The 27,141-nt window shown below is 32.4% G+C and overlaps 2 protein-coding genes across 2 annotated transcripts in view; one reads left to right on the top strand and one right to left on the bottom strand.

The window, feature by feature from the left end:
- Positions 1-2,601: 2,601 nt before the first annotated feature.
- The window catches only part of LOC105672005 (deoxynucleoside kinase-like), a 159,057-nt gene continuing 134,517 nt past the window's right edge, over positions 2,602-27,141 (top strand). The window contains exons 1-2 of the mRNA XM_012366655.2: positions 2,602-3,475; positions 3,564-3,617. The gene's annotated coding sequence lies outside the window, so the exon portion shown is untranslated. The remainder of the gene's footprint in view (positions 3,476-3,563; positions 3,618-27,141) is intronic.
- On the bottom strand, positions 15,657-27,024 carry LOC105672000 (uncharacterized). Its single transcript, XM_012366650.2, has 18 exons — positions 26,995-27,024; positions 26,750-26,908; positions 26,367-26,574; positions 25,756-26,240; positions 25,315-25,492; positions 24,629-24,889; positions 24,330-24,559; positions 24,150-24,216; positions 20,699-20,859; positions 20,091-20,142; positions 18,879-18,958; positions 18,461-18,598; positions 18,066-18,273; positions 17,228-17,733; positions 16,934-17,111; positions 16,413-16,634; positions 16,031-16,260; positions 15,657-15,920 (listed from the first exon to the last, which is right to left on the bottom strand). The coding sequence occupies exons 1-18, from the start codon at positions 27,007-27,009 to the stop codon at positions 15,771-15,773; spliced, it is 3,528 nt and encodes a 1,175-aa protein (XP_012222073.2). The 5' UTR covers positions 27,010-27,024; the 3' UTR covers positions 15,657-15,770.

The raw sequence follows: 27,141 nt of genomic DNA, 5'->3' as shown, positions 1-27,141 counted from the left end.
AATTGCTGTCAAAATTCTTCTTGATTGAAAGTTTAGAATTAGAAACTTTCAATCAAAAATTTCGACAGCAATTATACCTGGCTTGGGGCTTGACATCCCCATTTCTACATTTTAATTTATATATTATTGCAAGCTTATACCTTTTTCATTTTTTAATATTTTTTGGTTTTTATTATATTTTAATAATAATTTAATACTAACACAATGCAACATATTTTTTAATTAATTTTCTTTCAGATAATTATTTTTGATTTTTTTATTTTATATTATTGATCCGTAAATTTATGTGTAACAGAAAATTATAAATCTAAAAATTATAATTACTTTTAGATTTAAATATTAATTTCAACATGTTTTTTATCTATTTAATAATATAATAATATTATACTATATTACTTTTGATTTATTTAATTTAAAAATTTCGAGCCTGCGAACGTGGCATAAATTTTGGGAAAGTGTTTGAAACCACTGGGTCAGATTGACACTAGCAACGCGCATCATTCGACAGCTGTCAAAAGCAGTATTGGGTAATGCCTAATGCGCGAGCGAGCGCATACGTTGTAGGACACCTCATTGGTACACGACGTAACCAAGCTCACATGCCGGTTTCGATCACATCCATTGTGGTCATCGATACCGCACCTCTCATTAACCGTCGATTCCATTGATTCTATATAAATTTACTGCCACAGACACATAATAAATCTCGATGAATCACGCTTTAGGCAATTGCACGTCATTAACAGTGAGCGTCAGATGAAGAAAAATTCGAAAGTAAGATAATTTATATGAGAATTAGTATTAACGGAGCAATTTTGTTCCAGTTAACAAGAAGACAAGTTACGACCAAAATAAAACAATAATAAATAACTGTCTGAAATGCAATAGATAAAGTCATCATCCTAAATGAGCTATATAGCACAAAGTGCTATTTTCGATATTCTGTAAAGATTTGAAAATTTTTATTTAATTAAAATTAATTGATATATTAATTTCACATTGTCACAATTTTTATTTTATTTAATACACATTACAATTAAGTTTGTATCTTAAAATTTAGTTTTTAAAATTATTGCATTTCTGATGTTATATAAATTATACAAATACTACTGTATATACATATGTATGTCGAAAATATATTTTATTATTTGCAGATCCATTATCTTCAAATTAGAATAAAGATAGTAATTGGATTTGGATTTAAAATTTCGTTAAACCGATACACATTTTTTCACAAAGAAGTGATTCAAAAAATTATTATCGCATGAAACTACAAATCGTTCAACGCTCGCAATGTCCAAAGCAGGCAACGGAAACAAGAAAATCAGAAATTGCCCGCCGCGACTGTTCTATGCTTAACTACTTTCATAAGTTTTCAGTGATTTTCACATATAAGAAATGTATGAATAAGTACGTACTCGCATTTTGAAGTATTACAGAATTTTACTATCTTGTATTACAAATAATGAAGTATTTATTACATAAATGAATAAATACGCAATCTAAGATATTGGTAGACATTCGTGAAATAAAATATCCTTTAATCACGGCATTTAATTAGTTGCGCAAAATTTGGATTTATAATTATTCGTAGGAAAGAATATTTTAATTTTTGTTGCAATTAATTTGAGAAAATATAACGCGAACGGAGCGATTTTTATTGCCGTAATAGTGCGTATACGTGTGTTGCTTCGTAGGGCACAAATATAAATGATCATTGGCGTTACGTGCTAGTTCGAAATTTCTTACGAAAATCCTACCGAAATTCCTTACGCGTGACGTAGATGGTTGTTTACATTTTCACAATTAATGATGTGCGTACGCGCGCTGTCCTCTGTACGCCAGGCTAGAGATACTTTTCGCTATCATCATTCGCACGAAGGCGTTTAAGCAGAGCAGTCGACAATCGGTCCGGTATTATTACAAGTCGAGTTATCTCAAATCGTGATCGCGGTGAAAATTAGAAGATTCTTTCTTACAAGTAATTATAAATTTATATTCTTTGCAACTAATTAACTATCGCAATAGAACTCGAATAATTTATTTCGCGGATATATATTTTCATAACTTTAGTTTACATATTGTATTCAATTATGCAATAAATGTTCTATTATTTGTAATATGAAAGAGTAAAATTCTGTAACGTATTAAAATGCGACTATATATTTAATCATATACGGAAATCGCGGAAAGTTTATGAAAATAGTTAGGTATAACATAGTCGCGGTCAAATTGACGACGCAATTTTCGATTTTTCTTTGTTGCTGTTGGCTGTTTCGAAATTCCTTACGCGTGACGTAGATGGATGTTTACGTTTTCGCAACCTATGATGTGTACGCGCACTGTCCTCTGTACGCTATAACTTTTCACTATCATTCGCACGGAGACCTTTAAGCAGTGCAGTCGACAATCGGTCCGGTATTATATTACAAAAATTGCGTTATCTCAAATCGTGATCGCGGTGAAAATTAGAAGATTCTTTCTTACGAGTAATAATAAATTTATATTCTTTGCAACTAATTAACTATCGCAATAGAACTCGAATAATTTATTTCGCGGATATATATTTTCATAACTTTAGTTTACGTATTGTATTCATTTATGCAATAAATGTTCTATTATTTGTAATATGAGAGAGTAAAATTCCGTAACATCTTAAAATGCGATTATATATTTACTCATACATGAAAATCGTGGAAAGTTTATGAAAATAATTAGGGATAACATAGTCGCGATCAAATTGACAACGCAATTTCCGATTTTCCTTTGTCGCTGTTGCCTGTTTCGAAATTCCTTACGCGTGACGTAGATGGTTGTTTACGTTTTCGCAACTTCTAATGTGTACGCGCGCTGTCCTCTGTACGCTATAACTTTTTACTATCATTCGCATGGAGGCATTTAAGCAAAGCAGTCGATAATCGGTCCGGTATTATATTACAAATCGCGTTATCTTAAATCGTGATCGCGGTGAAAATTAGAAGATTCTTACGAGTAATTATAAATTGATATTCTTCGCAACTAATTAACTATCGCAATTAAAAATTTAAATAATTTATTTTATGGATATATTTTCATAACTTTGGCTACTATTTTATTCATTTATGCAATAAATGTTTCATTATTTGTAATATGAGAGAGTAAAATTCCGTAACGTCTTAAAATACGATTATATATTTACTCATATCTGGAAATCGCGGAAAGTTTATAAAAATAGTTAGGTATAACAGGTCGCGGTCAAATTGACGACGCAATTTCCGATTTTCCTTTGTCGCTGTTGTCTGCTTCGGACAACGTATTGAACGATTTGTAACTTCGTGCGAATAATTTTTTTGATTTACTTCTTTGTCAAAAAATGGCAAAGTGCGCGTCGGGAGTGTAATTTCGCGAGTGTTGTGCTATCGAAGCAGCAGCCGTCAATGGACTGAGAGGAGGAGGCGGCCCAGGGGGCATTGGGCGACAGCGGAACAACTATAGAGTAAGTAGTTAATTGCGCACAATAATTATTTTTAAAATATTAATTATTTTTGACGTTAGTATAATTTGCATATATTTGTATGTTACAGATCAACGTGTATATATATATAAACTACGACTCCGCTGTTGCGCATCGTGTGTCGGTGAGTCTAATTTAAATTATTATTTTTATTCTAATTTGAAGATAATGGATCTGCGAATACATAATAAGATATGTTCTCTCAAGTTAAGTAAATTGAAAATTTATATTAAGAACATCAAGGAATATTATGAATAAATTTTCACATTCATAGATTCATTATTTAAAATAGTGGATGGGTTAGCATAGATTAGTACCGATTTAATCATGCAATATATGTATTTATTTGTCTCTTGTTGTTGTGCATACGAAAATACACAGTAACAGAGCTTGAAATAAAGCTCATTATATCAGTAAATGTTTTTATTGTACTATCTTCTTATATGATTCAATATTATTTAGACTTGCTCAAATTTATTAAAAACAATTAAGTCTGACAGGATTAAGTATTATATTTGGTACAGCAATAGTCAGAAAATTTTTTAAAGTGTATGTGACAAGTATTGGTTAAAGATACATCGCAAATATTTTGCACAACATATTCCAATTAATTAACGTAATAGAAAAATACGTTTGCAATTAATGATTATTGAATTGTATTTATTCTTACAATGCGCCAATGTTATCCTAATCTTTTCTAACCTATCCATCTATACTTATAACAACGTATCTACATCTATTTTAAAGTTGGAATTATACTTGGTATTTCAATGCAAAAATAAATTCTTATAGGAAGTCGTACTCTTTTGATTCGCATTTTGGTAAATGTATATTAGACACAGTGTCGAAAAAAAAATATGACAATGTAATTCCAGTTTTAAAATAGATATTGCAGATATTGAATAAAGGACAGTGGACGTCCTACGAAAAACGCCAGGATGGCCGCTCTCAGGCTTCTCTCTGGTAGCCGTTGAGAGCTTAAGCGCGCGTTCAGATTCAAGGCAGCGATGTCTGAATCGTCCGGCATTCCTGGGCTCCTATCTTGAGCTTGACTGTTAGGTTAAGTTTGTCCGCTTAAATAAATCGTCCGGCATAACTCCCGAGCGAGCACTGCTTACAAACAACGCGAAAAAAAAATCGGTCTATCTAAAACGTTAAATAAAGTAGAATGCTTTCGATATCGCACGCTTTTTAATTGCTCGATTTTTTTTTTTAAATTTAATTTACTATCTTCATTGTTAATTTTTATTTGTTGAATGTGAGATTTATTCTCGCAAAGTATGAACGTTTATTTAAACCTGCAACATTTCTGAATCTAAATTATGATATATATGAATATTAGCAACAATTCGAATAAATTTATGAGGCATTTAATCTGAAAATTGGCGAATATGCTAATTTTATTTCCGCTCGAAATTATATTGTCATTATCTTTATATTTGTGCCTTTGATATCGAAGATAATGTTATTCATAAGTTTTGTCATAAAATTAATAGTTCTGCTCATTATAAATTTATCAAGTTTCACGAAGTGAAATGAAAGAAAAGTTCCGAAATTGTACTCGTTAACTATAGCTGTAAAACCTATGGTTAACATTGAAGAGTTGAAAGGGTTATTATTCGTAAGTTGCTTCCCTTTATCACGTTCTACCACTGTTTAACGGATGAAGTTATACCACTTATATAAACGATGATGCTCTGGCAAACAGGATCACTCGATAGTCCCCGTGTGGGATTCAGGACGATGAAGTCTCGTTTGACTCTCATGGCTTTTCTCCAATATTGAATGTTTACCGATAGTTTCCATTCGGGATATCTAAATCATCTTATAATTGAAGTAGATAGACAATAAATAGAAGTTACTATCAATAGTTTATTTAAAAGACCATCTCTATATATCTCTAATACAATAATATTGAATAATAAAATTAATTAATTATTTTTAAATATATAATTATCATTTTTTAATTGTTATCGATTTTATTTAAAGCAATGGCGACATAAATGTTGAACGCAGCTTTCTTTTTTATTTTTGAATTCTATTAATTTCGTAGCAGAAATGCTACGAAATTAAGCACGCTTAAAGTATTTTTTATCTTTGTGCAGCATTTTATGCTGAGCACAAAATGTTTATAGCTATATTTTATGTTTATTAGTTCCGCACGATAATCCTCATTAACATTAATATAGTTTGTCCAACGACTCGTAAGAAAATTGCAATAATTTTTTTTTAGAACTCCAATTATTTCTCATTCTTAGTTAAGATTGCGACGCGAAATATACCCAAATTTAATACTATTGTTAGGCGCTTAAACGTTCGATGCACCGTCGCCATTATTTTTACAAAGTCACAGTGTACGTCTCGTAAAATTTATTTTCTGTCGCGAATTGCGTTTCTCTCCGCTTCACCTACTCTCGTCTTGTGCCATCGCCATCACTGGCCCTTCGTCTTTTAGGGGCTCAACGAAGCCTTGCACGTCGCTGCCGTTACTGCCTGACACTTTTATCGGTCTTATCAAAGATCTCCGCCGACTCTTGTCCTCTTTTTCCAACGTATTTTCCTTCCTCGCTCTCTACGTACGCTTGATTACGAAAAGCACCCGAGAAATCTCGGTAAATTGGTTCGAACATCCCGAGAGGACAACGCGTTCGTGTATCGACTTCACATTGTTACATAGAGTGTTTCGAAAATATCATTTTAGTTTTCAACTAAATATTATATTATCAGCTAAATATTTTATATTTAATAGAAAATTGTATTTTGCGGTTTCCACAAATCTGAGGATTAAAAATCTCAGTACTAAAAATGTCGTGTGAAATTTGTTGTTTATTTATATCACTATAAAAGTGCTTTCAAGCTGACTTAAAAGCCAGTGACATTAGAACAACTGTGATCGCGATTGCTTATGACGCGAGCTTTTTTCTCGCGAACGACGGTTCTGTTTATTCGCAACCGGGAGAGCACGAAAGTTCGAAAAGCACGAGGTCGCGTTTCTTGTTCTTAAATGTCGTGCGTGTCTCTGATTTTGATGAAAGCGTCGCTTCCGCGCAGTTTCCACTCCGCTTAACGACGTTTTAGCGGGATTTTAGCTAACGGAGTAATGTCCCCGCCGTGTAAAATCAACCAAAAGCGCTGGAGACTTCACCCACGACGCTGACTTACGAGAAAACCGATTTTCGTAACGAAATTCTCATATAATTGGGTTGTCCGAACTTATACTGATGGCTGTCGCTTGTTTTCGCTGCTTTGCTACGCGCTTTAACTTTCAATGTTCCCTCGAAAAACACAGTAAAACCGTCCAACTCTAGTAGTAATTTATATCAATTCGGACTGATAATTACTTACGGAGCTAATTAATGACGCGAAAATCTGCTTTAAATTCGAGTTTACAAAAGATAAAAATTATCACGCGGTAAACTCTCGAACATTTTTCTATTTTGTTATGATATTTTTTCCTCCGAGATAGTATCTCATGGCATTTAACAGAGTTTTCAACCGGATTATGTGGCCATGTAGAACCGGTTAAAGCAGTACAAAAGCTTCGCGTGGAATTTATGGAAATTGGTCCTTGTAACAACGATTTGAATTGCAACGATAATTGCTGGGGTTTTCTTCTTTCTCAAATGGAATTCGAATTTTAATTGTCTGCTTAGCCGAACTTGCGAGTACGAGTTAACAAAATGCGCTGTAAATTTCGAATCTATAAAACAAATTTAATCTTTTTTATGCAGAATTTTGTTTGAAATTATTATTGTAAGGTCATCAATTAGAAATCGAATATCGATATGCCTCGCGTAAGGATTAGTGCATTGCTTAACTGTCCGGAAGGGAGGTTTTTAGGTGAGTTCTCGCCGCGCAAAACAATCCGTTTGCAACATCGTGTAACTTTATTTCCATGTTCTGTACAACGAACGGTCTGTAATTAATTTCACGAGGATGACTGCCTTTGACGTAACATCAATGTATCCTTTTCAAAGAAACGAAATAAGAAATTACTGCTCAGCAATCCTGCGGTTTCAGACATCTCAGTGCAAGATTAAAATTCGCAGACTCTCAACTTTGTCTACATTAGTTTTTACTACTAGTATTCCGAATTTCTATAATCTCTCTTTGCTATTTACATATGAGTTCGTTGATTACATTTTCCTAAGTGCATTCAAGAGCATTCGTTTGCTCCTTTACCGGCTCTGATTACGTAGCGAAGCAATTATCGCGAGAATGGAAACACAATAGCAGAAAAAATCGGTTCGGCTCGATGCAGCAGGTATATACTCGGGGAAACGCCAAAGCTCACGTCGCAATTTACATCGCGCGGACGGAAAGAGACACGCGCGGCGGAAAATGCGTAGGGAGAAAAAACCGCGCGAAGAGGCGGCAGGCAGCAACGGCGCGAGTGATTTATTTGATTGGTGCACGAGCACTTTTTTTCCTCGCTCGGTCCGGTGCATTTTCTCGCCCTGTTTCTCCTTCGGTATACGGCTCGTTGACCTATTCGTCCGTCCATTCGCCATATACCTTCGGCCCTTTTACACCCCATTAGACTTACCAGCATCCGCGGCAGATAAACACGCGCCACGTTCCCCGTGCTACTTTGGGAATGCGATCCAATCATAAATTTCGTTTCTCGACGGGGACGCTCGTGTCTCACGGGAGCGTCCATTACCTTGTTACATTAGGGATTGAGGAAGAAAATACTAAAAGAGGTATATTGCTGTTATGTATGTCCTTCCGAAGTACGCTGCAGCGTGGTCGGAATTAAATGTTATTTATAGTCTTTTCAATTATTAGATTTTCCGTGCTGCAGTATCTTGACAGCTGATATTTCAGCGAAAAGTTGCTTGTAGAAATATTTACATTATGCCAATAAATTTTCTTTACATTTTTGATATTATAAAAGCGTCACTCAACTGTCATTAACAATTTTTTTAAGAAAATAATTATTAAAAATAAATTATAATTTTTTAGATGATATTAAAAGTATTGAATAACATCGAACATTGCAACATCGACTTTTTATTACGAATAAAACAAGCTAACAAATTCAGCTCGCTCTGAATTATTTTTATCGCATATGTTTGTGCATCCGCGTATTTCTATAAAATCATGCAAACTTAATGATATATTCACCAATCGTGGAAACGAGTCGACTATTTATTAGAAACCCCGGAACGAATGTCGTTAAATGCAATAGATAGGTGGCACACCTTGTGATGCCGACGGAAGCACGTATTTCCGATTAATATTCCGTTTGTCCGGCTCGTTTAACGAAATCCACCTGCACAGCATGATGATATATCCGGCCCCGTAAAATCGTAATTAGTAGCGATTCCGCGAAACAGAATTGCCTGCCGGCATTAGTCACAAGAGGCGCGAATTCGCAGTGAGAGATTAGGCAATCTGTGACATGCAAGTGCTTCGTATACAAAGGACCGGGCTATAATGTAGTCATCGATCAAGCTCAGTTATAGCGTGAATCATGCCACTCGTGACATCTCATTTCCTTCCGGGTTCTGTAATATCAAATCGGCTTGGATTGTTTCGAGAAATGAAAAACAGGCAATTTATTCAACTATTTGATAACATTAAATAATTGGCTAATACGGGAATGTAAACTCACATTCTGCAGATTTTGTTAAGTTTATTACTTCTTCAACGTTTGACTCTGCAGATTTAAATTACCAAATGATGAAATTTCACTCTCCAGTTGATTTGATCTTATTTTCACGGAAATGCGAATGGATATCTCTAACGTATTTACTATTGCGAATTTATTTACGATTTGCGAGAAATTGAGTTTCTAAAATGTTTCTTGCTCAAACCTCGAACAGAGAATATCTCTAGGTTATATCAAGTTGGTCTGTGTAAACGCATCTATATAAGCACGTCCTAAAGTAACACGAATGCAAGAGTAGTTTGACCCTAACCATAGTCGAGACTTAACTCGGCAAAGGGATACGAGTTAACATTCATAATCCGTCAGGGTTGCATTCAACGGGTTTCATTAGCCCAAATGCATCAGCGATGCAGAGAGCTAGGTTGTTCGGTCCTTTGCAAAGTTCGCACGGATCGCAGATAGGTTCTTTGTATCAGTTCCGGCGCTTTGAACCTAATTAAATGTTCGTATTATGCACAATAGCGTAACAGAATCCCTTCTGAGATGGGAATTTTTCTGAACACTCTACTTGCGAGCCTCAGTCGTCTAGTAAAACTATATTTAAGCCGCGACTTTATTCGTAACTTATCAATGATGCACTCACTCGGTTTTAGTAAACCAACTGCAATATAGATCACAAGTCGTTGAGCTTCTTGCGACTTTTGTAAAACTTGTATGAATCACGAGTGGTACTTTGATCGTGAATTTAGTTTCTACCATCAAAGTATTACATATACAATCTCAATCAATGATTCTTTCCTGTTAAAACGCATAATATATTTTAATCAATAACGAAACACGCAGAATCAATAATGCCTGAATACATAAAATAACAAATTTGATTTTGATCTATGTGCCTACATTTATCCTTCGAGTAATGTGACAAAAGAGATATTTTTTTTGGTGAGCTAAAAAAATAATGTACATAATATTTTATAATTTAATGTAATGTAATGAAATTTTATTTTAACGAAATTTGTAATGTTTATTATACAGTGTGTAAATAATTTTTTAATACATTGGTATGTGTAACAAAATAATTATTAACAACGAAATATAAATGAAAGAATTTAGCAAAAAATTATATTGATTACAATATAATTCTGATATAACAACAAAAAAGACAAGTAAGAATGAAAATAAAATGTATTATGCGTACTAAAGTAAAATTTGAATAAAAAGAGTATTCAACAATTTTCACACAAAGAGAACGTAGTACTGAAATATTTTCTTTATTTCTTGAGGTTTCTATTTTTTACATTTAATTGCCAGGACTCTTTGAAATGTTTCAGGAACTTTAAAATTCTTTGTGAAAAGGAGCTAAAACTCTATTATTTATATTGTTAAAATGGGATGCTAACTTCACAGAGATTAATAAATGTAGAATTAAACCCGCGTGCATCGCGCGTAGAAATTTTACTTCGCAATTCCACGACTAGTGTCGCTAAAATATACTTCCACGTTATTACGAGAGCCTCATCGAAGATTTAAGTCCGTAATATCATCGGGGCGAAGCTACTTCCGCAACTTCAGCCAACGTCGAGCTTATTAATTTCACATGCACGAGTCACGGCGAGCGAGGTGGATTAATTAAAGACAACAGGGTATATTCCGATTTTATGCTCGCCCTCGCGCTTTTGCCTTTTTCCAATTTTTGCCGATATGAACGTGATATAAGCGTCTTTCGTCTCACCCTTCGGAGTTGTAATAGCTGGGGCGAAGTCATCTTGGCTCGCTGAGCCGGAATTACTTCGAACTGGTTCCCGGTGATAACGAGCTGAATTAGCTAAGACTATATTATAATAGCGCCGTAGACGGGGCCCGTATGAATATTTAACAGCCCACGCTTAGTTTGTTGGCGCCGTATACTTTGAAATCGAGTAACTTTGCAGTTATGACTTTTGTTATGACGTATATAATCTGGTTTACAGCTAAATGACGTTCGATAGATAATTTATCAGTCGAGAATTAATTGGACGATACTGTCGAAAATTTTCATTACAATGAGTAATTAGGCAGCTCTATTTCGGCTCTATTAGATTCTATTTTATTCTGTGTAATAAAATATAATGAATAATTAATAGCAGCATTTAATAAGATTATTTTTTTAAGTAATGAAATTAGCAGAGATAACGAGCATTTGCATTTGAAAAGAAAAAGTGCGGAATTTTATCTGTGTTTACTACTGCAGATGAAGCGCGAATATAAAAGTCGAAATATGTTTGAAAAAAGCAGGAACGAAATGTTCTTAGATAAATGTTACAGCAGCCACGAGCATAAAAAATACTAAAGCGTTTATAGGCTAAAATTTCTATGGCAAGGTACGTCCGCGAACTTTTTATGGTGTCGCCTTACCTTTTCCTGCCCGGTGAACTGTGGAAGAATGGATACTGCTGGGGGGTTTACGGCTCGCGAATCTCGGTGAGCAAATAATCCAATTTAGAGCCGCGAAGTGTTCCCGCGCGCCCAAGTTCGATGGAATTGCCATTTTGGCGCGTGCGAATGGGCGGCCAGCAATGAGATTTCGGCTTTGATTTATCGCATATACATTTGTGGATTTTCCATGAGAATTTCGAGAATGAAAGTGTTTCATGACATTCACTGTGCGTGCGTGTGGCAATGTACATTTCACATTTTTTCTCCAAATTTTTTATCGTTATACATCGATTGTGAGCACAATAGCAAAATTTACAATCTTTGTAGACGGTTTGCGAAACGTAAACGAATGGGAAATAATATTTACGTAGGATGTAAAGAAAATTCTTTGTTTTTTAATCGTAGAATGTCTGTCGAATTTAGAGTTGTTTCTTCTGTATTGAAAATTAAAAGTTTTGTTGTAGCATTTTGCTTGCAATTTTCTTAATATTAGACTTTTTAAAAGTTTAGTTTTACATTATGTTTTTATTTAAACAAACTTTAAAGTTGGACCAAGTTTAACGTGCCACGAAGGATACATATATTCTTTTTAAAATATCCTCAGAAATATCTATGATTTAAACTTTGCATTTTTAATATTTTATCTTTTTGGAAAAGAGTATTACATTGAGAACATTTGTAAGGCTGCCAGAAATGCAAAGGTTGCTTTTAATTAATGCATCTACTTGTATTTTTTCTTTTTTAATAAGAAAAGACCAATATCTTGCTTTGGATTCGCATTGAAAGCAAGTTGCTTTCGACGTTAAAAGGAGTTTGAATGTGTTGCTGACAGTTCGCGAAAGCCGGAAATTAAACATCGAAGAACGAGATTTTTCATAAAGCATATCTAGAGTATTACACATTTTTACGGAATCATGCATGACGCAAAGCGTTTATTGAATTTATTTCTTGTCATTGCAATCAGTAGGCCAATAACGCGACGTATATTCGAATTATCCGCAAATGCATTTATTAACGAAAAAGGAATTCAAAGAAAATGTAAATATTTTACATTTATTTTATGAGGTTTTTATATGACATGATAATATAATTAGATTGTTAGATTATTAGAATAATAGTTGAACAATGGAAAATTAATTCCGATCACATATTTTTAACCACATTAGATGTATATTCCAAGAAATAATTCTGCGGAAGAATTTCAAGATTTATGTATTCGCAAAATATTTTGTTGGGTATATTTTTTATAGCATCCATACTATGCTTGGCCGGTGTAGAATGTGTTGAGTATTCGTTTGGGAGAAAAACAGAATGGAACCGAAGCCCGTTTCGGTTGATTCGTTTGCGTATCAGTAAAAGAGTGAAAACGAGCCTTAGGAGAGCGAGTCGAAGATATGAGAAATGCACATACGCTTGTGTGCGCAGATTTATTGAAAAACATTTCGCGCACGCAATTGCTGCGTCTCCTTCTTTCTTTCAATTCCTGCCTTTCTCTGTTTTTGTCTTGTTTTTCTTTTTTTAATTCTCTCTATTTCTCTCGTTCTATTTAATATATGTATACATGGTCGCACATGCGCGCGAAAATTTACATCGAAGCGCTTAAAAAAACCACGCGTCCCGATATGGACTGCGGTCGTTGGACATTGAATAAATATTTCTTTCCGGTAAAGCAAAGAAAGCATGACGATGTACACGGCTCTTCTGCAATTCAATTTTTGTCGATGGCACTGGAATTTTGATCAAACTTACAATTAGATAGCAATAAATGTCCTGGGTAGAAAATATAAAGAAATATTGACACGTGCAAAATTAAATCGAGACATCGAGCGTATTGTTATCTTACATTTTCTATTTCCTGTGATATTGATTTTTCGCGCCCCGGTGAGACATTCCTCGCGATGAAGACGCAAACGACTGCCGCGAGCTTCCAACTGTACGGGAATCTTAATGGTCCGATTTTATGGAAATCGCTGTAAGCTTCTGCCAGCTGTTTCCATTACGTCTCCGTTATGTTCCGTAAAATCTTCGCGCCTTCAGCTCCAAGTTCTTACAACGCGCGCGCTCGCTACAAAAACGGCGTAAAAGAATCTAAATCGAAAAAGAAATAATTTAAGACCAGCAAGAACTAACCTGATATCCGTAGTGTGCGTGAGTGTCAAATAAAAACTATATTAAATTAGTAATAATTCGGAAATGAACTCTTTTTCGCTTTTCTTTTTTTAAGATATGAAAGATATTAACTTTTGCATCTGCATGTGTTCGTAAGAAAAAGAGAGAAAAGGAAAGTTTACGCAAATTAGAAATTAATCGCGCTTGCACCGTATTCCGATCCATCAGGTCTCGTCGCGACTCAACGAGCACTTTTCACAAAGAAGCGTTACTGCCCGAAAGTTTACTGCGAACCTCCGGTACTGCCGGAAGTTAGATGAGAGAAGAGAGAACCGCACACCGCGGCACAGAGAAGGAGAAACTGAAATCTGAGAGACGGCAAATTTCTCCACCTCTCGGTTCTCGAATAATAAATATGCATGCCGAGGAGAAGCATTAGCGGGAAGTAACTCTTTCCTTTGGAGAAATGCAAAAACGTGCGCAGCGTAGCTGCGGTGCGTCTAACCGGGAAAATATTGTTGTTTCGAGGCGCTTTTATATTCGTTCAAGACAAATGTCTCTCCGGACGCAAACGTTTTCATCGGTACGGAAATGTCAAAGATCAAATCCGATACGCTATCAATAATTGATAATAATCTTGGAATGATTTCCTACGTACTACTAAAAAGAGGTTCTCCTTACAACTTAATCGATTTACATTGGCTTTAATTTTTGGTTGATAATCCAATCGACAACAATGTTGCGATAATGAAGGCATTATAGAAAGATAACATAATTTTGTTAGTACAATCGAAGATCTATTGAACAGACTAAACGAGAGAGATCTCTTTAAACGAAATCATTGTATTATTATTGTATTGTATGACTTTACGAAGCATAGAACGATTGTTATCAGAGATAAAATACGTATTGTAATTCTGAGTATTGATTTATTGCGTCCTTAACGAGATAAATTAAAAGATCGTAAAATGATATTTCCTTAAATTTTGTGAGGAAGTGTTATTCACGATTTAAATATTAATTAAACAAATTATTAGTTTGCTTAATTTTTTCTGATTAAATAATAGTTATCACAAACGCATCACTACGCTCTATATTGACATGATATCACAAATTGTTTTTGCGGAGCAAATAATGCTGATACTGTTATCATACAACGCATACCTATTTTATCACAGATAACAATTTCGAAAATATTCAAGTTAATATTTTTCTGTTTAACATTTTATGCTTAATCATATCGCGTACTAATAATATTATATAGATTATTTACACATATTATTATCAATTCTCAAATTACTTTGTGTATAATTTCGAGAAATTTAATTTCTCAGATGGTTTTATTCTACTGAATTTAAATAATGCTCAAATAATTTATTATAAATTTTGATCCATATAAATTTAATTATTCATAATTATAGTAGAATAATGTTATTCATTTACGATTAAAAAGTAAAATATTTCAATTTTACAAATTTTTATGTAGAAAAATTTTTAAGTAGTTTATATTATTTTATCTAATATTTATAATTATAAGATTTACTAATATATTTATTCTCTCAAAGTTCTGTACAATAGTTCTTATTGTTCTTTTATGGTTAAAGAATATCTGATGCGACGAGCGAACGTAATCTCTATCATCTGCGTCCAAATTTTAGGACTTGTTTTACACGCTAAGGAAGCAGCGGAAATTCCGTATTTGAACGGAAAATGTTGCTGACAGCAACAGCAGGCGGGCGTAACAATCTTGTTTCACTAACCGGCATGGCCACGAAACGGCTTGTTGGAATATTGTATTCGGCGGATGAAGCGCGTAGACGTTCTTGATGCCTCGGTATTGTTTGCCTGAAAGGCACGTCACGGCATCGTGCTAGTCAGTTAAAAAGAATCGGGGCCAGTAATGCGCTAAGTACACGCGAGGAAAATTTTAGATGAAAACATTTCGTGAGGGAAATTCTAAGTGCACAGTTGTGAAAATAATGTTTGTTAAATTATCGATATTACTGATAGTTATGATTGACGAGCTTGATTGAACTACGTGTTTAATTGCATTATTACTTTAAACTTTTTATAAAAATTTATAATTTTTGCTAAGCTATAATATATATTATATATTATATAGTTTATAGTTTGTCATAGTTAATTCACAAACATATCTCGTAGCTGCTTCTTCGAGATTTTGCCAGTAGTCGTGCGCGGCAATTTATTAAGAAATTTAACACCAGCGCGAAGTTTACAATGATCAGGCAGGTTTTTTTCCACAAAACTGATAAGTTCCTGCTCCGATACCTACAAGTCAAATATCAAACGAATACAATATTTGCGACAACAAACATGAATTTTAAATAATCATAGCTGTTGTGATATCTGGTATACTCAGAAATGTTTAAGGTGTTTACCGTTTTGCCTGGCATTAGAGAGACGGCAGCCATTGGATGTTGTCCATCGATTTCATGAGGTTTTCCTATCACCACTGCTTGAAATACTGCGGGATGAGTGTATAATACAGTCTCAATTTCTGCGGGTGAAACATTGATTGACCTAAAAATAATAAACTCGGATATCCTGTCGATGACAAAAAGTTCCCCGTCTTCGTCATAGTATCCCATGTCGCCGGTGCATAACCAACCTAAAATATTTAAAAACTATAAATTATTTGTTCGTTTAAACTATCTGTTTACGGCAAAGTCTGCCTATTCCACAATTCGTTGTATATTCCTTTCTTCTAAAATATATCTAGCGATATATGTTAGTATTGCTAACTGCAATCAAAATACATACCATCAGAATCGAAAGTTCGTTTGGTTGCTTCAGGATCTTTATGATATCCGTTCATTACAAATGGCACTTTAACGCGTAATTCCCCAACTTTATTAGCTTCTAAAGCTTTCCCAGTTTCCACATTTGCCACTTTCATACGGACGTTAGAAATCACAAAACCAATAGATCCCGGTTTGCTATATTTGTTTTGCTGAGTCAGTACACCTCCTGCATCGGTAGATCCTAAGAATTGATAGATCCAATGTATATATTTATTAATAGTAACAATTATGATATGATGTGATGCGACGTAAGTGAAAAAAGTGGTTAAATTATTTGTATCATTAATGTGAAAACTGTGTAATTTAGCAAAATTGAATTAGAGAATATAATTAATATAATAATAATATAATAATGTTAAAAATTAATTGCATATAAATTTTAACGCTATCAATTCTTAAAAGATTTACACAGGTTCGAGGAGAAAATAGAAATTAATATTCTGTTTTATTTTAAACTGAAACTTTAAACTTGTTATTTACCGTAAACATTAAGTATGAGAACATGTGGTAATTTCTTAGCCACTTCTTCTTGATGCTGTTTTCGAAATATTGAACCAGAAATAAATATCTTCTTTACGGTTGGTAATTGATACCTTTCCAATAAATCAGTCTTAATGAATCGAATTAACAAGAACGGATCAACAGCAAGTAAAGTTATCTGGAGATCACGAATGACATTAGTTATTGAAATTACCTCACTCAATTAATTATCTCACATGTCATTTTAAAAATAACTTCAAAAATAACTGGTCGACTAAGAATTATTCTACTTACTCCATATTTTTGGACGATATCGCAAAATACATCGTCATTTGCACCCTCTGCCCCGTCTGCCGCAATATCTGGTAAAACAATTCTGGTGGAGTACGCCAAGATAGCTCTTAATATTTGCGTCACACCATGCTGCCAACGTATTGTTGATGTAAGCAGAAAAATGTGGCCTTCTACGTCTTTGATTTTCTCGGGAGGCATGCAATTTTGGATGATAGAAGAATGTGAGATCTCAGTAGCCTTTGGCATACCTGTAGTACCTGAAGAAAGAACGATCAAAGCAATCTCGTCTAGGTTGTTGAGTGGTGCACATTTGAATTCAGTGATCTCGCGACTATCGTGATTTTTCAAGATGTCTTCGAACGATTCGTATCCATCTAGCTTGTCGAAAACCACTATTTTCACATTTATTTTTAGTTCCTTTGCGGCTTCCGTTAAACTTGCGGCCGATAACGGAATTGAGAAAATTATTGTTGGCGATGTCAGGGAGAGGAAATATTTTGCTGTCACTGAACAAATGCAAAATAAAAATGATCAAATAAATAATCAATAAATAGTAGATAATTAACTGATCGAGTAATGGAAAATGTTTGAAATAGATTTTTTTAATTTCTGAAATAATCAAAGATATTAAAATATTAATTTCTAATATTTGTCATGAATGTTTTAAATTTACTGCTAATATTTCCTAAACTTTATATTTTTTTAACTTTATAAAACTATATAATTTTTAGTAATATTGTACATTTATGAAAAAAAGCATGAAGTAATACATATATTTTTGTATATTATGGCCAATTAGTAGAATTACAGAATAGTAATAAAAAGCAAAATTGCTTACTTGGAGAAAGTTTGTGGTCCCACGTATTATATATGGCACCTAAGTACATTGTACCTAATAAAGCTAAGATCGAGTCGAGATTATTGTCGGTGCAAAAGCCAATTACATCACCCGGCTTTACACCCTGTTTCTTTAACCAAAGAGCGCATTTAATGCTGCGTTCACTCATTTCGCCGAAAGTGTTATGTTTACCCGTAATGGCATCAATCTAAGAAAAATAGAAAATTAGACTGTCTTCTCTTGCAACAAATTTCAGTCATGTTTCAGTCAGTTGCAATCATGCGTAATTTTTTATGTAATTTTTTATGTAATAAAATATGAATTAGAAGATTTAAATTTTATACTTGAAGGACGTGGAATTAACAAAGATATACATAATGTTGATGTTGAAATACCTGACCGACGAAATCTGGTTTGCTTTTAAAAGTATTGAGTATCGTTTCACTGATAGTGACATTTCCTCTATATATAGGACATTCTGGCCCTATTAAAATATTGTCTTTGATAGTTCCCTTGAATTTGGAACTTTGTACCTGATACAAAATTTTATGAAATAAATATAGTTTAACAATTTATATATGTAATAATTGTTTGGAAAACTTAATATACTCTAATAATTTTTACAAAAGAAAAATAGAAATTGTGTGTGTGTTAGATAAATACAATTATTAGAAATATAAATTATATATTTTATATGCTAATAAAGATAATTAACTGTTTAAGTGAATAATTAACTAGATTTAAAAAATCTAGGGTTCTAATAGATGCAAGAATAAAATGTAGTTTTATGATATATATTAAGTGTTTTTGTACCTTGGTATTATCAGTTGCTGTTTCTTGCTCGTACATTTTTATAACAACTTTGTCTATTTTGTAGCAGCCAAACGATCCAGCTAAACGATACGAATGCTTAAATGAAACTGCAACTCAGATCTCAGACGAAAAGTCAAATCAGCTAGTTTTTATTTTTATTACGTTATTATCTTTCCCACTGAGAAAGATAACGGCAATAACACACAGTATTGGTTGTGCAGTATTGTATGTATTTCTAACTTGTAGGCTTTTTTAGATAAAGAGGAAAGAAAATAAGACGAAATTGTTTTGTGAAGAGTGGGGAGTTATCTCGAAAAAATAGAATATCATATGCAATATCAGTGTTCTTACAAAAAGAGGGGATAATCTATGATAAGAAAAAACTTTTAGAATGCTTTTTTTATTATTCAACGCTAGATGTTGCAGGAATTATGCCGATGCAGGGATTATCGATTTATGGCCATTTATTTTTGTTTTTGGTATAAATATATTTAGATGCTTTTATAGTGTAATCGTTTCTTATAATAGAAAATAAGAATTTAAGGAAGAATAAATAAATAATTAAGAAGAGTTAATAAAGGAAGAATAAAATAAATTCGTTCTCCTGAAAACAAAATACAGAAAGTCGTTAAAATAGAAAAATGAAAAAGCTATACATTATATACGTTTCTAACTTACAAATTATTCAAAACAATACAATGGAAAACATTTTTTTCTGTATATTATACTTGATAATGCAATTTCATAATATTACTCAAAAATTGCCGCTAAGTTCGGGAAATTTTTTATTCATGAACTTTCAACATCACTGAGAACTAGCTAAGAAATTATCATCTTTTCATAGGTATTTTGGATTTAAATGTACTAAATGTAACATTAATTGAATGAATTTGATAACATTACAGGATAAGAGTTCCATATCTTCTAAAGCCTTTTAATAAGATGTTAGTTGATTCTGTAGAATTTAAAGTTTTACACATTGTTTACAGAAATTTTTACATATTTTTTCAAAATACTATCAGCTATTATTTTAAACTTTTTAAAAATTTATAATTTTAATAAAGTTACAATTTATGCAATGCGATACTTCACTACTGTACATAGTTCGTCATACTCAATTCACAAACATATTTCGTAGCTGTTTCTTCGCGATTTTGCCAGTAGGCGTGCGCGGCAATTTATCAAGAAATTTGACGCCAGCGCGTAGTTTACAATGATTAGGCAAGTTCTTCTCCACTAAACTGATAAGCCCCTGTTCTGTTACCTGTAAGTCAAATATTTGAGAAGCGAATGCTTTTCATATCTCATATTTGACAACACATGATATGAATTTTAAATGATCGTAGTTGTTTTTGTGTCTAGTGTACTCAAAAAATGTTCACGATATTTATCGTTTTGCCTGGCATCAGAGAGACGATTGGATGTTGCCCATCAATTTCATGAGGTATTCCTATTATTGCCACTTGAAATATAGCAGGATGAGTCAGTAAAACAGTCTCGATTTCCGCTGGTGAAACATTGGTTCACCTGAAAATGATAAACTCGGATATTTTGTCGATAAGAAAAAATTCCCCATCTTTGTCATAGTATCCCATGTCGCCGGTGCATAACTAAAATATTTAAAAATTCTTTAAATTATTTGTTCGTTTAAATTATCTGTCTATGGCAAAGTTTGCCTACTGCACAATTCGTTGTATATTCCTTTCTTCTAAAAGATATCTAACGATATATGTTAATATAGTTGACTGCAATCAAAATACATACCATCAGAATCGAAAGCTCGTTTGGTCGCTTCAGGATTTTTGATACTCGTTCATTACATAGGGCCCTTTAACGCATATTTCGACAACTTTATTAGTTTCTAAAGCTTTTCTGGTTTCATCCACTATCTTGATGCAGATGTTAAGGCTCGGGAAACCAATAGATCCTGGCTTGCTATACTTGTTCTGTACTGTAATGGTTCCTCCTGCATCAATAGATCCTAAGATGATGCATAATAATAGTAATTTTGATGTGATATAACGCAATGTTAACAAGAAAATATTGTATAATTAATAATTCAAATCATCTTTGGACAAATCTTTGGATACATATTTTCATAGTTACTATTATTTTATTTTAAAAGATCTTAATAAATTTCGCTAATTATGTGAATACAAAGCATTATTTTAAAGCAGCAATATTTAGCATATTTAATTGTAATTTAAATAGTTTTAAAATGTTAAATTAGATTAATATTATAACTAATATTAGAATTGATTTAAGAAAGAATTAGAAGTTAATATAATGATAATAATGATAATAATAATATTTTGAAAATTAATCAGATATAAACTTTAATATTATTAATTTAGATTTACATAAATAGATTTTGAGAAAATAAGTAATACTACACTTATTGTTAGCATTTTTTTTTGTTTTTTAATTGTGATTTACCGTAAAGATTAATTATGGTAATATGTGATAACTTCTTAGCCAGTTCTTCTTGATAATGCTTTTCAAACATAGAACCGTAAACAATAATAAGCTTTAGTGTTTGTAATCGATACTTTTCCAGTAAATCAGTCTTAATAAATCGTATTAGTTGGAACGGGTCAACAGCAAGCAAAGTTATCTAGGGAATTATCATGAAAGCATAACATTAATTATAGAATCATCATTGTTGTCATTCCAAAATGTTGAGTGGCGCACATCTGAATTCGGCGATTTTATGACTATCGTAATCCTTCAAAATATCTTCGAACGATTCGTATTCATTTAGTTCGTCGATGACCACAATTTTTACATTTATTTTTAGCTCCTTTGCTGCTTCTGTTATATTCGCAGCCGATAATGAAATCGTAAAGGTTATCGTTGGCGATGTCAGCGAGAGAAGATATTTTGCTGTATACTGTCAGAAGATATTTGCTGTCACTGAATAAATATAAAAATGAATAATCAAGGCCGAATAATATAGAAGTTGATATCATATAGATTTTCTATTTATATGATTAAACGCAATGTCAATATAACTGTTTAACTAAATTTACTATATTTTCTGAAATTTCTATTTATCCAATTTTACAAGATTTTATATAAGTTTTAGTTATAATTTGTATTTCTTACGTTTGGACATTGCTATGCATATATTTTTATATAACGTGATTATTTTAATAGAGTAATGTCTAATAATAATGTCTAATAAATACAAAATACATACTTGATGTAAGCTGATTGTCCCACGTATTCGGTATGGCGCCTAAGTACATAACAAAATTGAGATTGCGTTCAGATTATTGTTGATGCAAAGACCGATTATATCGCTCGGCTTTACGCCTTGCCTCTTGAGCCAAAGAGCGCACTTAATGCTGCGCTTGCATATTTCACCATAAGTATTCTGTTTACCCATAATGGCATCTATCTGTAGATTAGAAAATTTTCGATTAGGTCTTCAGAGAAATTTTTTTTATAAACATATTAAGTTTGAATATCTTTTTCACTCAAACAGAGAGAAATAGAGAGAAACATTGTTTGTCGAAATACCTGACCAATAAAGTATGGCTTGCTTTTTAAAGTATTAAGTATCATTTCAGCAACATTGACTACTTTACTTTTATAAATTGGAAATTCTGGTCCAAATAAGATATTGTCTTTGATTGTGCCCCCAAATTTGAGCTTTTGTATCTGATACAAAATTGTTAGGTCAATTGTACATCATATACTTAAATTTAATAACATTTTGAACAGTTTTACAATTTAATAATAGCCCATACTAACTAAATAGTACAAACCGGCATAATATAAAGATTTTATGGAAAATGTATAAAAAAATGCGGATATTGAAATAAGAAATTATGAATATTAAAGGTAATAGATATCCGAATATAGATATAGAATTAATCGAATAAGAACAATGCAAAAACAATTTAAAGCGATATTATTGTACAATTTAAATTTTTAGTTATTTTAAGATTTAAAATATAAAATATTGATAGAGATGCAAAGATAGAATACACTTTTATGATATTTATTTTTAGATGTTTTTACTTTGTTGCAATTTGTTGCTGTTTCTCGTATGCACATTTTTATAATGATTTGCTTCTATCAAACTTGGGTGTGAATTAACCACGACTGGTATGAATAAGTAAAACAGCCGTTTATAACGAAAAATCAAACTATACAAATTATTTGCTTTAGAAGATAAAAAATAGATATATAATGTTTAATACGCAAATTATACTTTGTACACTTGTACACATGTACAAATAAATGAAGGAGGATGGCATTTAATTTGGAAGGAGGAAAAGACATCGCTGATGTAATGATGTGATAAGAAATAATATTGCTGGATTTTTGTGAGAAAAGAGATTATTGTCGATAAGAGACAAAAATATTTTGACACAAAAAGTGGCACAATTATTTTTGCAAATAAAAATTCTATTTTAATTTGCACTTTGTATTATTTTAGTAAAATTTAGTGTAAGTCGTGTGTCTTTAACTTAATAATGATTGCTTTGACATTATTAGTCTACGTTTCATTACTGTTTTAAATAATTTTGTAATTATATACATACAGTACTATTATAAATAATTTTGTATTTATATACATATAACGAATTTTGAATAATAGCTTCTAAAAATTTATCTGGTTTTGCAAGGCGTTAATTTAGATATTTTGTGCTTTCAATTTTTCTAGTCAATGTGTGTATTCTTTCTATGTGTATATTACGATTAGATATTTCATTAAATATTTTAGAAAAATTACATTTTTCGCGAAAACGCGATTTATATGCTATCTTTCGTTACCGTATATAGGCCATGTACTTTAATACACAAGTGTTAAAAATGTAGAATATTATCACGAATGTACATACAAATCATGTTGTGAATGCAATTTCGAAAGGAATCAAAATTCGTGTTGATTATGAAAACAGTATGAATAGGTATAGAAAATATATCGTAGTACAAGACACATTTGTATATCGCGTTTATAATCAAATTACTAAACTTTTTCATTTAATTTTATTTTGCTTTTATTTAACTTATTTAATTTGTAATTTATATAATTAAATATATTGCTCTTTTAATTATTCTTGAGTTAAGATAGATATCAACAGGTACGAGAATAATTTTTTCTGATAAATTACATTTTTGTCGAAACATGATTTATACGATTATTTTGTTTCTTCATTACTCTGTGTACCATATTTTAATGCACAAACATTTCTAGCAATTTTTTTTTCGCGATTTTTCCAGTAGCCGTGCGCGGCAGTTGATCGAGAATTTTCACACCTGCGCGAAGTTTACAGTGATCAGGCATGTTCTTTTCAACAAGATCGATAAGTTCCTGCTCTGTTACCTGTAAATTTTACATATAAGTATTTGTGGATCAGAACAAACATATAAGTTTCCAATGATACAATTGTTGCTTTGTCTGTATTTAATGTAGTCGAAAATATTCGCGATTTTTACCGTTTTACCCGGTACCAAAGTGACGACAGCCATAGGGTGTTGCTCGTCAATTTCGTGAGGTATCCCTATCACCACTGCGTGAAGTACCGCCGGGTGAGTCCCTAAAACGTACTCTATTTCCGCGGGTGAGACGTTGATAGACGCAGAATTGATAAACTCTGATATTCTATCGATGATGTAAACTTCTCCGTCTTCATCGTAATATCCCAAATCGCCGGTGCGTAACCAATCTAAAACATTTTAGATTTAAAGCATTCGTTAAATTTTAATCGTAATCTTGGCAGCTTAGAGTTGATATTACAGACTCATCTTGCCAATGAAACATTGAAGATACTTGCTATCAGAATCGAAAGCTCGTTTCGTTGCTTCAGGATTTTTATAATATCCATTCATTACGCAGGGTAGTTTCACACGTAGTTCTCCAGTTTGGTTAGCACCGAGGAGTTTTTCAGTTTCTATATCTATTATCTTTATTCGAACGTTAGGTGCTACGAAGCCAATAGATCCTGGCTTGCAGCCTTTGACCTGCACGCTAACGTCACCTCCAGTATCTGTTAGTCCTATAAGAAATATATGTGGTTTTAATTATGGTATAATGTGTAAAGAAAAATGTTGGTAACAACATCACACGAGAACATTTTTTATATCTTTAAATATAACAATAAAAAAATATCTATAAATGTTTTACGATTCAATAAAATCTCAATTAATTTTTCAAATTATTGAAATATTCAATCTATTTTAGGAATTAATGTTTAATTAATACGATGAATATTGTTTTATTATTTCAAATTTTACGTTTATTTATTGCGTTGGAATTATAAAGAATTATATTTACGTATTAAATTAATATGTTTAAAAAGCAATTTAATTTAATTTCACCAATTTGGTGGATGCAGATTCCATACAATAATGATTCCATAAGAATAATGAAAATTAATGTCTTTTAATATACCGAGTATTTTTAAATTGAATTTTGACTTACCGTAACCATTTAAAATTAGAGAGTGTGGTAATTTTTCAGCTAATGCTTTATGATACTCTTTTCCAAAAGGAGCCCCACTAACTTCGATAATTTTCAAAGTCGATAATCGATATTTCTCCAGCAAATCAGTTTTAACTAATCGGATTAGTATACACGGATCAGATGAAAAAAACGTTATCTAAGCATCGTGAAAGCATTAATCGTTAAAAATCAGTTATTTAACGAATATTTTTAAAGTTAAATGACCAATCGTACAAAGTATAGTTTTTCAATAATAAAATAACAGAAGAGATTTAAAATTTATCAAAAATGCTTTAGCTCGATTTCGGCTGAAATTGGTTTTTTGTGCTCCGCGACATTTGCGTTTTTTTATTTTCACAGTTTTTTCTGTTATTTTTAGCTAAAATTCAGATTTATTTTGAAGTAATTTTTTGTGCTTACTTTATATTTTTCAATAAACTCACAGTACGCCACTACATCGTCGTTACAATCGGATGCAACAATTCTTGTCGAATATGCCATGATAGCTTGAAATGCTAATTGCACGCCATAATGCCAACGCAACGTAGGTAACCATATACAAACATGATCTTTCATTTCGGTAATTTTTTCGGGTAGTAGACAGGTGTACAGAGAAAAGTGCGAAATCTCAGTAATCTTCGGCATACCCGTAGTACCCGAAGAGGAAACTAGAAGAGCAATTTCGTCCGGTTTGCTGACCGGGGCGCATTGAAATTCAGCGATTTCATTACTACCGTGACCCTTTAAAACATCTTCTAAAGATTCATATCCGTTTGTCTCTTCGAGAACTACTATTTTTGTGTTTAATTTTAGCTTTTTTACTGCTTCTGTTACACTCGCGGCTGATGACGAAACCACGAACATTATCGTTGGCGATGTCTGCGAAAGAAAGTATTGCGCTGTAACTGAACAAAAGCAGATAAATAATTTACTAATTGAATGCCGCAAGAAATTGATATTAAAATATATATATATACTTATTTATATTTTATATCTTTTTGTAAAAAATATTCTAAATTAATGATATATACTTAGAGAGAGCTTATAGTCTCCTGTATTAGATATGGCGCCTATATACATTGTGCCTAACATAATTATTATTGCGTCCAGATGATTGTCAGTGCAAAGACCAACTACATCATTCGGCTTTACACCTTGTTTCTTTAGCCAAAGAGCGCATTTAATGCTGCGCTCGGTCATGTCAGCAAAGGTGTGCGCTTTACCCGTGACAGCATCTATCTATAAACCAAAAATTGCGTATTGTCTTTGCAGTAGAATTATCTGCATTGCAAATTGTCTTTTTATTTTATACTGATATTCGCGTCAAATTTGCACATACAAAAATAAAAACTAGCAGTAACGTAGTTTGCAGACGTCGATAATATGGAATTAATATATAAAATTGTTAAAATACCTGGCCGACACAATTTGGTTTGCTCTTTAAGACATTGAGTAACACCTCGGACATGTTAATGGGTTTTCTGTTTATCGGTAACTCATGTCCGATTAAAATATTGTTCTCGATTCTGAATTTACGAACAACATCCTGATAATCAAGAGTTTCCGTTTCCATCTGATACAGAATTTCGTTAAATTTAAGTAAAATTAATATTATTTAAATAATTATTTAAATAATAATTTTGAATAGTATTTTTGTACCTTATTACTGTCCATTGCTGTAGCCTATTAATCTATTTTTATGTATTGTTTTTTATTTGTATCTGTTTTAAAAGAGAGAATATATCGCACTCGCGTTACTAACCAGTATGAAAGGTAAATCAAATTTGTTAGAGCTTATTAATGCTT

Source organism: Linepithema humile, chromosome 1 (assembly GCF_040581485.1).
Source record: "Linepithema humile isolate Giens D197 chromosome 1, Lhum_UNIL_v1.0, whole genome shotgun sequence".
Classification (NCBI taxonomy): domain Eukaryota; kingdom Metazoa; phylum Arthropoda; class Insecta; order Hymenoptera; family Formicidae; genus Linepithema; species Linepithema humile.
The sequence above is the reverse complement of the archived record's forward strand: the minus strand, read 5'-3'. Positions and strand labels throughout refer to the sequence as shown.

Bases quoted from the DNA above. Each gene is read 5' to 3' on its own strand.
- LOC105672000 (XM_012366650.2), bottom strand. The intron at 26,575-26,749 runs GTATTTTAACAA...TTTGGTTTATAG, and splicing joins AACCAAATTGTGTCGGCCAG to ATAGATGCTGTCACGGGTAA. The intron at 25,493-25,755 runs GTAAGCACAAAA...CACGATGCTTAG, and splicing joins AGTTTATTGAAAAATATAAA to ATAACGTTTTTTTCATCTGA.